General features: G+C 36.4%; 1 protein-coding gene across 19 annotated transcripts in view; it reads right to left on the reverse strand.

The window, feature by feature from the left end:
- Nucleotides 1–12,752, reverse strand: part of DOCK3 (dedicator of cytokinesis 3) — a 226,279-nt gene that overhangs the window by 130,734 nt on the left and 82,793 nt on the right. For all 19 annotated transcript variants that reach the window (XM_030043808.2, XM_030043805.2, XM_030043804.2 and 16 more), the window contains 2 exons: nt 6,615–6,656; nt 5,195–5,349 (listed from right to left, as the gene is read on the reverse strand). In XM_030043808.2, the coding sequence (XP_029899668.1) occupies nt 5,195–5,349; nt 6,615–6,656 (197 nt within the window). The remainder of the gene's footprint in view (nt 1–5,194; nt 5,350–6,614; nt 6,657–12,752) is intronic.

The following is a 12,752-nucleotide window of genomic DNA, read 5'->3' on the forward strand; positions in this document are numbered from 1 at the left end:
TTCTTAATTTGTTCTATGTGATTGCTTCTGGGTAACCTTGTTACACATAAATTGAAGAAAAAGAATGCAATATTCTGAAAAATTCCTAAGGAATTCCTCTGTTTCTTTGTTTCCAAAACCAAAATAAAGATAATACTATGAAGACATTGCAAAAATAGTTACTTTTTTTTTTTTACTTAGACAGAATGGAATAACAAATGTTAATAATTAAAAGAGAGTCATATAAGCAGGAAGGAGAAAATACAATGTGCAGTATGTGCTCACTGAAGAGTATGAGATCCTGTAAGTGAAGAGCTGATTATAAGGCAGATGGCACAAGAGCAGCGAATTAGGAGCAACTAAACTTTTGAGTACTGCACAATGCAAACCAAAGAATGTACTTCCAATGTCTGTCTGAGTGCCTATATTACAAAAACCCAACATCGACACAAAATCTTCAGAGTTTCATTACCATGTCATTGTAAATGCACTTAGCCACCAACCTCCACTGTAAATTTATACCTAAAAATATGTACAGCCACCTGTTGCTACTACTACAATTGTTTAAGCTGAAAATATTCATTACTTACAACAGCCGCTGTACTTGGTTACCTTTTCCACAATGCCACATCATACACTGCCCTGCTGTGTATTTGGGCTGTGTTTTCCTTTGTCTTCCATTTGCTGCCAATGTACCTACAGAAGCCACGTGTGCATGTGTGCCTTTCTCTCCCTCTCTACATTCAACTCCAGCTGAGTTTTTGCTTTTCTCATTCTGTCTCTGCATGCCCAGTCAATCTCTTATTTCTCCCAGGTAGCTAATCTGATGCATCTGCTTGACTGCATGTCAGAATGGACCATCCTTGTACTCCATAGAATGCAATACCAAGATAACATGACAACAAGAAAAGACGCTATGCAGAAAGAAACAAATAAAAAAACCCAGGTAGTGGTGCATTCTGACAGAATAGACCAGCTGAAAGACAGTAAGGCCTCCTCATAAGGCGATGTATTAAAGAGAGGACATCATCAGCAAACATATGCCTTCTCCAGACACTGTAGAGAAAACCTGGTCTCACAACAAAAAAGTCTTGAGTATATTCTGTATGAGAAATGAACACATGGACTTCCTCTGTCAAAGCTATCAACACTACCATGGATACTTACCACATCTGCCAAAATCTCCAGCCGTGAGGTGATCGTTATTGTAACGGGCATGGCACAGACACAGTAAGTAGATAGATGGAGGAGTTACAAGCAGAAATCTGCATGACGCTATTTCCCGTGCATAATTATTGACTGGCCCCAGTTTTTCAAAGTCAATCCCATTAGAATTTCTTTTTTGTTCTATTCACTCTCCATAATTATGGATATTTCTAGACGACAAGAAACTTTTAAATCCCAGTGGAGTAAAATAGAGTAACTGGTAAAATAGTGCTAGAAACATCTATTCTGGTTTAAGATGCAAGCAGAATACAAAACCTTTACATGTTTAAACATAAACTTTCTAGAGAAAAAAATCATGCTGAAAGTTATTTATCCTTTTTCATACTTTGTGAATTCTTCAAGCTTATTTTCAGAAAAATTTATATCATGCCTTTGAAAGTGTAATTTTTGAAGTTATGCATAATTTTATGCATTTATTAGTAAAAAAGAGCTATTGTAAAGGTAGCTAAACCTCACTGCTTTACTGAATTCAGTTTATTTCTGCCCATCAAAATAATGCTGCAAAAATGTAAAAAAAAGAAATAAATCCTACTCTTTGCATCCTTCCAGCAGAGATAATACTCTGTATCAGTTTTGCCACCAGTTTTCCTGCCTCTTTACAGTAGTTTCATCTAGTCTGTATCAGCCCGCTTTACCATATCAAGTTTAATGCTTCTCTTCTGTTAAGGCATGAGGCACATTCCCATATAATAGAACAAATTTAGTTGCCTCTGATGTGACTTGTGCTTGACAAATCTATGTTGACTTTTACTTATTGTCTTGTTAGCTTCTAAGTGCTAATAAATAGTTTATTTGTTCTAGAACTTTTTGCATTTGTCATCTGATTGCAGCTGACCTTCTTAGGGAGATTGAGGCAAAACAGCTATTAAATACTCCAGCTATCTTGGTAACACCTGCTGATAGCTTAATGTTCCCTTTAATCTGTTCAGTTATTTCTTGATTTTGTAAAAAAATTTTTTGCTGGCAAAGCATTATAGAATTATTTTTTTTTGTCGCTCATGTCTTTTGCTAATTGCCTTTTTTGTACAAGTTTCTCTCTTCCCATCCCTGTTTGTGCAATTTTCATTAGTTTCTCCTTTTTTATATTTCCTTACAGATTCCATTTCACCAAAGAATGCGTGATACAGACTTGCTGCTGTTGCCACATATTTAGTATTTCATTCATATTGAAACAATTTGCGTTTGTGCTCTTCAATAGTATTGTTAAGAAACTGACAACTCTCAATTTTTTTTCCTCCATACCAGTTTACCTATCTTTTTTTGGTGTTTATTGACCCCTGCCTTATTGAAGTTCACCATCTCTACGTTAACATTTTCTTTCTTTCCTTTTCTAGTTACTGTCAACTCTATTATTTCATGATCATTCATCCCTAGGTACTTCTCATAATGGGGCTGTACTTCCCCATTGACTGTAATCAAAACTAGATCAATTTTCTCATTGTTTTCCACTAAATTCCACATGGCAAACAAATGGAGGTATTAAAAGTTTAGTAACAAAGATTTTGTTGCTTCTGTTGTATGCAGAAGTATGGGACAATTTTTGCAACAAAAAATCCCAAATACTTTAAAACATACAAACAGACTTTCATCCCTTTTGATCTGGGCCATTACATAATACTCAGATTGACAAGTTGTTTCTTTTGTGGGCTAAAACAAGTTATTGAGGCAGACATTCACTGATCCAGTTCTGTTTACTTACAAGTATGTCTTTTTATAATTCTGTCAAGAGTAAAAATTAAGTCACTTTTTCCCTTTTTTTTTTTTTTTACCTCTAGGTCTTACCCCTCTGATAGCAGCATTCTTATTCTTGCTATACATATCTCTCCACTGTCACCTTTTGTCTGCTTCTCATTTTTAGACAGCGCAAATCATTAAACATGGTACAGTACCGTATTTGTATTCAGAACCTGGGAATACATCTCAAACTGTATTTCAGCTGCTGCTCCAACCTTCTGATTGTTAATCCATAATTGGTACATGCTATTACTTCAGCTCTTGAAAAACACTGGAATTTTGACCGATTCTTCACTTAACCTAACTGAGAAGTAACTATTGCAACCAACAGGTTCAATGAGGTTTGTAATCTACTTTATGTCCAAAGCACTAACACTGAAAGCCAGTCAACCTCCAGCGTGAACTGTTTGGATAGGAAATTTATCAACCTCAAAACCATTTCAGAAAAGTGAATTTGTCCTTTCCATTTAGAATGCAGAGTGCAGAAGCTTTGCTTGCTTTTTTTACCTTAATGTACTATTTCCTGAGGCATACAGAAGAAGAAAGAAACTTAATCTTTTAAAGTAGATATAAAAACATCATTCTAAATTTGTAGCAGGATGTTTGTCTGTTTTCTAAGTTTCTTCTCTAAAAGGGAGCTCAGCCTCATTACACACTTCTTCCCCACCACTCTTTGGGGTGTAAGATAATGTAAAAATTATGCTGTTTTCACTGCAGCAGTTCACTGACGTGTAACATGAAGAGCTAAGTAATAACAACTGTTTGCACATCAAAGCATTATTATATATATTTAAATATGCCTGAACCACTCTCTGCACTTTTTCTCATTATAACTATTATTTTCTTTTTTTCACCACTGGCAAAACCCCTTCTTAAGGCTTTCCCATTCAATGTTTACATACTATGCAAACTGCAGCCCAAGACAATTCATCTCCTTTTGAAGCAATTTCTGAGGCCTTCCACAGTCGCGGCAGCAGCTTGTCCCTTCCTCCTCCCTGCAGCTTTCCTCATCTAAATAATTTGATATTTTACTGCTCTGTGATAGGAGCTAATTAATTGTGCACATTTTTTTGTTTTGATTTGTCATTTGCACCTTTTCCTCTTAACAGCTATTTTCTGTTAATTCTCTCAATAAAGGAATTATAAGCAAGTCCTCCTAACTACACCAAAACAAGTGTTTCTCACTTAGTGGGGGGGGGAGAAAAAAACAAAACGTAGTATCAGATTAGGCATTCTTGCCATATTCTGCAAAAAGATCTTTAAGTTGCCTAACTAAACAGTGGCAGACACATATTTATAAGACACAATTAAGTCATTAGAGCTTTCTAATACAGACCACTTTTTTAGTGGGATGTATTCTGAAGAGCTACAAACCCGTTATCACTCTACTCTGGACTTTCTTGGGTGAACATTATTCATTATGTTCTTCCAAAGAGAGAAAAAACATTTTGGGGCTCTTTCCTCAGTTTGGAACAAATTGAAATCTAACATGCTGAAAACTAGGACAGTTTTGACCACAGTAGCAAATGCAGTCTGTGCCAACTGTCAGGACATGCCTTAATCAAAACTCCAAAAAAACCCCACAAACATGCTTCACTTTAGATCAGACCAAGCTACACTTAATTAATTTCTGAGAAACAACGCATATGCCGCAATACTCTTCTACATATTCTGATGTTTTCAAAACACACGCTTGTAGAGGAAAAACACAGTACATTTCATATTTGCTAACATTAGTACCAACCACCTGAACGAACTGAGCAGCACAGTTGTCCAGCCTAGACATAGGGATGAATACGAATAGCAACAGAGCAATAAAAACAAGCTGTATTGTAACACGCCTGTAAGTCAAGGCGTGGACGGGAGTTCGAGAGCCTCACAGCAGTCCTCTTTTCAAACAGTCGCACAGTGTGGCCCTGCCATTATTAGTACTTCTTAAACAACAGCCCTAAGGCGGCAGCTACTAAACACTAAGACCTGCAGTAATCTGTAGAGGCAAAGTCAGAAACCTAAACAAAATTCAACTATTCTGTGCCTTTAATGCTTTGCTTATATGTAAGCACCAAATTCCATATGCAATGATTAGTACTACTGATATTCTCAGGTATGCATTGCAGGGCTGTCAACTTATGATTTATCAGCTTTGTCCTTTCAGTTGTGTCACAAGAATAGCTCAAGTGTTTTTCTCCAATGTATTTGCTTTGTTCATATTTTTTTTCCTAGGAAGCTTTCTAGTTACTTGATACAGTCCTACCTGATCTGCTTGCCTTCTCTAACATCGTACAAAGAAAAAAAGACATCCGTGTCTTCTCCAATTGTATTGTAGGTGAAGCTCTTCAGACTGAGGAAGAAGTGATGAGGCACTGGCATACGGCAAGCTTCCCCATGACGCTGACGAATTGTATCCACCTGATGAAAAACAATGAAAATTATTTTTAGTTCTTCACAAATAAAGGACACGTGACTGACTCCATAATTTTAACTGCGATTCTGCTCTCCTTTCTCTAGCAAGTAAAAGCTTAATCTCAAATATATTCTACCTTAGAGATACATGCTAGATTAAGTTTTCTTCCTCCGTTTTTTCCTCTTTTAATTTGAATAGTTTGAGAAACCACAATAACCAAGTAAATATGAGATAAATGGTTTATGCATTTGAAAACTATTTTTATCAAGTAAGCCAAGTCAATCCTATTTCTCAAATATTGTCTTGATACTGGTACTGAAAATGAACTATAATAAAGGTGGTTCTTGATGATTTCCATTTAAAGCAGATGGACTTCAAAACATTTTTAAGAACAACATCTGTTACTTTATTTCTTTTCAGCAGCTGCAGTTCATTAATGGAGGTCATTTAGAACCAGGCTTTACAGGCTAATAAGCCCTGCAGGTATAACAAAAAGAAATCTTAACAACAGTTGATAACATGAGCAACCAATAAAGTCAAATAGCAGAAAGGTTTACATTTTGACTCAGTATAACAAGACCTATTTACAACCATGAAAAATTGGGTAGGGGAAAAAAAAAAAAGGATTATAGATAGAAATAAACTTATTCTTTAATTTTTATAGCCCTTTTTATCTATTGTATGCTGATCTCAGTAAACAGGTTGCATGAATATCCTAAGATCACTAGGCTAGTCTCTTCTGAAAGCATAGACAGGTACGTACTAACAAAGGAAAATCTTAAAATTTTCAGACTTCCAACTGAGATTTGTACTAGCTTAAAAAAAACCAGAGCTTAAAATGAATTTTGTTCTGGATTTTAAATTAAATCCAAGTAAATCCTCATCCTTTAAAGACTGGTACCTGTGGAAGCACAATTCTCCTGGAAAGATTAGACCCAAATTCCATGACCAGGAATGGATTACATTACTAGAGAACGGATATGTGAAACAGAAGCCTACTAAGCCATGTATTAGCAAGTGGAAAAAAGACTCACATGGGCAGAGTGAGGCTTTTCGTATCACTACAGAAGTTGAACTTTTAAGAACAACAGTTAGAGCTAAGGAAGAGAGACCTAAATGCAAGCAGAAGGACCCTAGTCAGTTAATTACTTGGGGATCTTCTGAGGAAGTGTTCTATGTGTAGGGATTTACCCAACAATCTCTATCATACCTTTACATATACTACCAAACACTTAAAGATAACAAGAATTCATATGTAGATGATGTTTACCTGCGATGTGCTCTGCTGGACACTGTGTCGACTTGACAAATGCTGTGGAGATACAAAATAGTAAAATTTAAACCTTTTTGAAAGTAAGAAATATTTACATCGTATTTGTGTAGCATTAGGACAGTAATTTTAAAGTATGACTGCTCAAGATTATTACCAACTTTTCACAGCCTTTTTTCACAGTATATCATCACTCACAAGACCACTAGCTTTCCTAAAGGCTTTTCTCAGTTAAGCCATTCCTTAGCCTAACTACTTGAATTTACAGGTTGTGTTTACCTTAGCTTTTACAGTAAATGGCTGTCACAAGCTAGACAGAATTTCCAACACTTTAATAGCATCTTCCTTTCAAAAAGTCCATCACCCTATACTGTATAATCTATGTGTTCTCTTGCTAAATGGGAAGATACCTCAACGCTAATCCTATTCTACTAGTATGTTGTCTATGAAAAGGTGTATCTGTTAAAGAACACAGACATCTAGAAAGAAGGATGGATTTTAGACATTGTTTAAACTTTTTGCTCTGATCAGAAAGTGAAATCCTGATAAATAGTTAAAGAATCTCTTACAATTTCAGCTGGCCAACACCTGTAAAGAAGCATCAGTATAGAGAGCTACATCTCCAAAACGGAACTTAGAGGATGATCCTGTATTTAAAGCCTTTTATGCTAGAAGGAGATGTTATAATCAGAAAATGGACTGCAATACTCACTGAACCCATTTAATCTCCAAAGCGAGATTTAAATACTAATCTAAATTGAAAACATTTCAGGGAGCTTTAAAAACCATATCATTAATGATTCTGCCACGCCTGTTCCACACACATTCATGTTAACATTAGCATTTTAAACTGAAATATTAACACTACCACATGTTAATAAATATTCTAGCCTTCTATTACATACCCAACATCTTATTCTGACTAAACATATACACTCTGTAGCAGGACCAGCAGAATCTGTTGATAAACTCGTAGCTTCAAAAGAGGTGAAAGTAAAAGATAGTCCACAAAATTTATTTGGCAATACTTTTTCTAAACTATGTCACTGTCTTTCACACAGAACAAAAATAAGACTTTTTACCACAAAAGGAGAGATAATCTTCATAATGAGACTAAATCAAGATGATATTAAGTTAAATGGCATATTTTGACATCTGTTTACATTCACAGTTATAAAAACGTCCTCTTTCACATTGTCAGCAGAAGAAATAATGATCTCCAGCTCCATTGTTTGTCTAATTACTGCACTGTCTTCTGAATGTTAAAACCCTCTAAGTTTAGGTGGCTGAGTTGCCTATTTAATCTTTTTGTCACCTGCAACCACTCAGAATCAGCTGGCATAGAAAAGACCAGTTATTTAAGCTGCTCAAGGTATCCTGACTTCTTTTGAATAAAATTCATCTCTAAACCCAAGTAAAAAGTGGAGATAAACTCAAGCAACAGAAATATGAGAGGTGGTCCAAAGAGCTTGTTTCCTCAGCAAACACGGCTGCTTACAGAGCACACATTTAGGTAAACCTGTAACAATAACTGGCCAAAATTCAGGTTTTAAATTATTCACAATCAAAAGACTAGATTTCACTAACTTTCTGCTTTTATGCTTCAGGACCATGCCATTACAATACAGACAGCCACTGACTGACTTAATTTTACGCACCCTTGCCTCTGGCTAGGCGAAGTGCCCAAAGTGTATGTGCTCTCTTGGAAGCCATTTTTGGGTACACGAATGAGACGGTGACTGAAAATAGCCAACGTGGATTTACCAAGGGTAAATCATGCTCGATCAAGATAACCCTCCAGGGTAAAATGACTAGATCTGTAGATGAGGGAAGACTAGTGGCTGTTGTCTACCCTGAGTTCAGCAAGGCCTTCACCACAGTCTTCCACAGCATCCTTGTACCCAAGTTGTGAAGTTACATCTGGACGGGTAGACTAACTATATTGGTAACAAAACTCCAACAAACAGTTGGATTGTCAGGCTCAAAAGGCAGTGGGTGATGGCATGTATTCTTCAGAGGTCTATCCTGAGACCTATGCAGTCTAATAAATTTGCAGATGATCCTAAATTAGGGGCAGCAGTCAATGTATTCAAAGAGGAGGCCTTCATTCAGAGGGATCTAGGCAATCCAGACAAATTGGTTAAAAGGAAATGAAGTACAGCAAGGACAAATACAACAAGTCCTGCACCTGGGACAGGCTAATCCTTCCATGCTATCGGCTGGGAATTGACTGGCAGGGTCCTGCTAAACAGCAAGCCAAACATAAGTCAGGAGAGCGCTCTGGCATCAAGGACATTTAACAATTTACTGTTTCTATTAACAGGAATGTAGCAAGTCGATTGAGAATAACATTTATTCCTTTTTACTCAGCATTCAGTAAATGACATCTGAAATACTGCACCCCATTCAGCAAAGGACCACCAAAGCAGCTGGGAGCTGGAGCACATGTGGTATGAGAAGAGCTGGAGGGAATGCAGCTTTTCTAGTCTGGAGAAGAGAAGGTTTGGAGGTGACCTGATGGCAGCCTTCCAAAAACTAGGAAGTTATTATCATCAAGAAGACACAGCCAGGCTCCTTACAGAGCTGCACAGCAGGAGGACAAAATAACCGTGGTCATAAACTACAACATGGGATAGCCCAACTTTCCAACAAGGAAGAAAATAACCCCATCAAGGCAGTCAAGCATTAGAGCAGGGACCCAATCTTTTTCCTCGAAGAATTTCAAGATCCAACTGGACAAAGCTCTGAGCAGCCTGGTCTGAATTCAGGATTGACCTTGCATTGAGCAGGGAGTTTGACTACATCTCCCCTGAGGCCTCTTCCAACCTGAAAAGCCTTGCAAGGTGATATAAAAATAGGACTGTTAAGAAATTATCCAGTTTTACCTTTATTTTTCCCAAAAGACAGTCACCTGTTAAGGTTGTGCAAATTTTAACAGATAAGATGATCCGTTTCAGTATATCTTTCTTCATCAAAGTGCTTTCTGATGCTTAAACTGAATCCTTGTCATTGTAACCTAGGCCCACTGATCTTATCCATGAAAAGATTAATTAATTCAGCTTGAGATGCCATTATAATACTCAAATCTTCTCCTACAAAACTACCTAAGCTTGTAGCATCCCAACATGTACTTCAGAAGTTAACAACTGACTGCAGAAGTTAAAACCTTGCATTTATGATTCTCACTTGTATCCTACACTTTTCAGATAATTTCTTTGATTTCTCTGCATTATTTGGAATTCTGATCCTTTCCTCCTATGTACCACCACTTCCAACTTTGTGGTATTTGCATATTTAGTAAGCATACTCCCTATTTCATCATCCAGTCATTAAGGAAACATGAAGCACTACAAAATGGAGGATAACCACAAGAAATTAAGCTGATTCATCCCTCCTTCTATTTAATCAAATTATTGACAACCATTCTTTGCCATTTTTTTTTTTTTGAGTACGGGTTTTCTAATTAGCTTTGTGTTACAGAACTAACGACCTTAGGAGATTTTCAATTAAAAAAACATTTAAAATCTCTACGAATATCTAAATATGGCATCAGCTGCTTTTCCTCTATCCACTAGACTCATTTATGTTCTGGAATTAAATTGGAACTTTTAAAAATTGCTTATTCTGAACAAGTTCACAGTCACTATTACTTACCTCCTTGTTGCAAATAATTGGATTTTTTTTCTGTTCCAGCATTTTTTACTGGGAAAGAATGATTAATAGCTCCTCCTCCTCCATCACTTCTTTTTAAAGGTGTAAAGTATGCTTGCCCTTTGCCAGTATTCTGGAACCTTACCCATCTTTCCAATGATTATCACTAACATGTCTGATATGGCTTCTCTAGACATCCCAAATGAAATGTATATAGTTCTAAACCCCCTGGAACTGATACCTACTTTATAAACTCCCCCCCTCCCCGTTCAGGTGCAAATCCTTTCACTTTTCCGCCGGTATTGTTACCAATTTGACACAGTTTACCACCTTACCAGAGCTTGAGAGGGATGCAAAGGACATTAAATGCCACGTTATTTCCTTGCATCACATGCCAATTGGTTTGCCCCAGTATAAAAACTTTTCTTTAGTTTCCCATTTACTACCAGTTTATTTATATAAAACCATTTCTTGATAAATTGACAATAGTTGCTTGTTATATCTTAATTTGTGCATTGCCTTTCTAATTTTTCTATTTACCCATTTGTACTACTCTACTTTTCTATATTTCTGTTCTATACTTGCTCTTGGTAATCTTAATTTCCCTTTCTTTCACTCTAGTGACTGAAGGCAATGAAGAATTCTTAACTTATCCAACTTGGCCTCTTAGTGAGTATCTTGTGGTTTTGTTTTTAATTTACTGCAAGAGCTATCAATTCTCCTTACCTCTTTTTTCCCCATCAAACTTGCTTCTCATGATATCTTATCTACCAATATTAGTTTTTATTGTTCTTCCTCCTTCCTTTCCTAATGATGCTTGATAAGTGAATCCTATCATTACCAAGTCAGTCTCAAACAAACTGCTTTCTATCTTCATATTCTCAACTGACTTCTTACTAGGGTTTAGAACCAAATGTACACAAATCTGTCCTCTGACAATCTGCTTTGTTAAACAAACAAACAAACTAATCACAGAGATTTAATGAGCTTCCTGCACAGTTTGTGTCCAGTTGGTTTCCTTTTCTAGCAGAGTTCTGGGCAATTAAAGTCTCTATTTTCAAGTTTTATAACTTGAAAACATCTCATTTTCCATCTCAATAAAGAATAAGCAATTATGAGGTGATAGCAGCATTAATTTGAAACTTGTCTATTTATTAGGAACTCTGGCAAACTCGTGGTATCTTTTTCAGATGGTTAAAAGAGATGGCTAAGATCTAGCAGTAACATAGCCAATGGTTGTGCCTTTCATGCACATCTTAAATTCATCCTGAAGACACATACACAATTCAATAAATTTATAGAAAAGCTAAATATTTAATCACTCGGTTTGAACATTTCTGATTTTTGCAAATGCCTCCAGACATTTGTGTCTTGTAACCCCTTTCACTAAAAAGTGCTATCCAAGTGTTTCTGACATTCTGCTGGACTTGTGTTGCTAAATGACAGCTTCAGTCTAGTAGCAACTCCAGCACTGAGCTCTGTGGCAGAATTCTGACGACATATTTTCCCACAATTTCCAAAGTAATGTAAATTTTCAAAAAGTGTTCCATCATATTAGTTAAAAATCATAAACATTGTCATAAGGAAAAGGCAATTTGGTTTCCTTCAGGAGTAAAGCAACAATTTCTGACCAATGCTGCGCATCCTGAGGCCACTAGTATTTAGCTTCATAATGAGTAACGTGGAGAAACAGGATGTACAAGGCCTCAAAGCGCAACAGTTCTGACAAAGAGAGGAATACAGTAGTCATACAGTACTCACAAACATACTTAAGAGCTAAAAAAGATGCTAAAATTTTGAAATTTAAAATTTATCAAGAAAAGTAATGCTAAGTCTAATGACTGTATAAAATGCCTGAATTGTCACAGATAGGAAAGTCTAATGTGTTACCTCATCCGTTGTTCTACTAATACGACGCTGTTTTCTATGTTACATTTAACATTCTACAATCCTGCAAATATGAGAAAGTAATTGGGCTCTCACAACTACTCCTGCAAAATTATTTTACAATGTAAAACCTTACTGCTCCATTTGAGAACCCATTAAGTATTTTGCCAGGAGTAAGGAGGATTCTCTCCCTGGGTTTTTGTTAAATAATAAGAACAAACCCAAAATCATGTTAAAAAAAAACCCCTAAAACAACAAAAGACACCCCCCACACACACCAATAGCCCACTCCTTCAATTTCTGCCAAATTTAAGTTAAAAAAAAATAACAGGTTTTCAGCTGTTTTGGTTCCTGAAATTGCCTTCTGACTATGAATTAGATGTGATTAGAGAGCACTGTCTTCTTGAATCCACAAACTAAAGCAAGAGTGAAGTGTGAACTGACTAATGCTCATGTCCTGATACCAGCACAGAACTGAGCAGCGAACTGTGCTGTGGACATTTTCTTCAGGACTAAGATGGGTGACATAATCAGACTACCCTGACAATTAAGTATTAGCTATTTGCTGTCCCACAAGTATTCAGAGTAAAAAAACCTGCA

This window comes from Aquila chrysaetos, chromosome 20, assembly GCF_900496995.4.
Source record: "Aquila chrysaetos chrysaetos chromosome 20, bAquChr1.4, whole genome shotgun sequence".
Classification (NCBI taxonomy): domain Eukaryota; kingdom Metazoa; phylum Chordata; class Aves; order Accipitriformes; family Accipitridae; genus Aquila; species Aquila chrysaetos.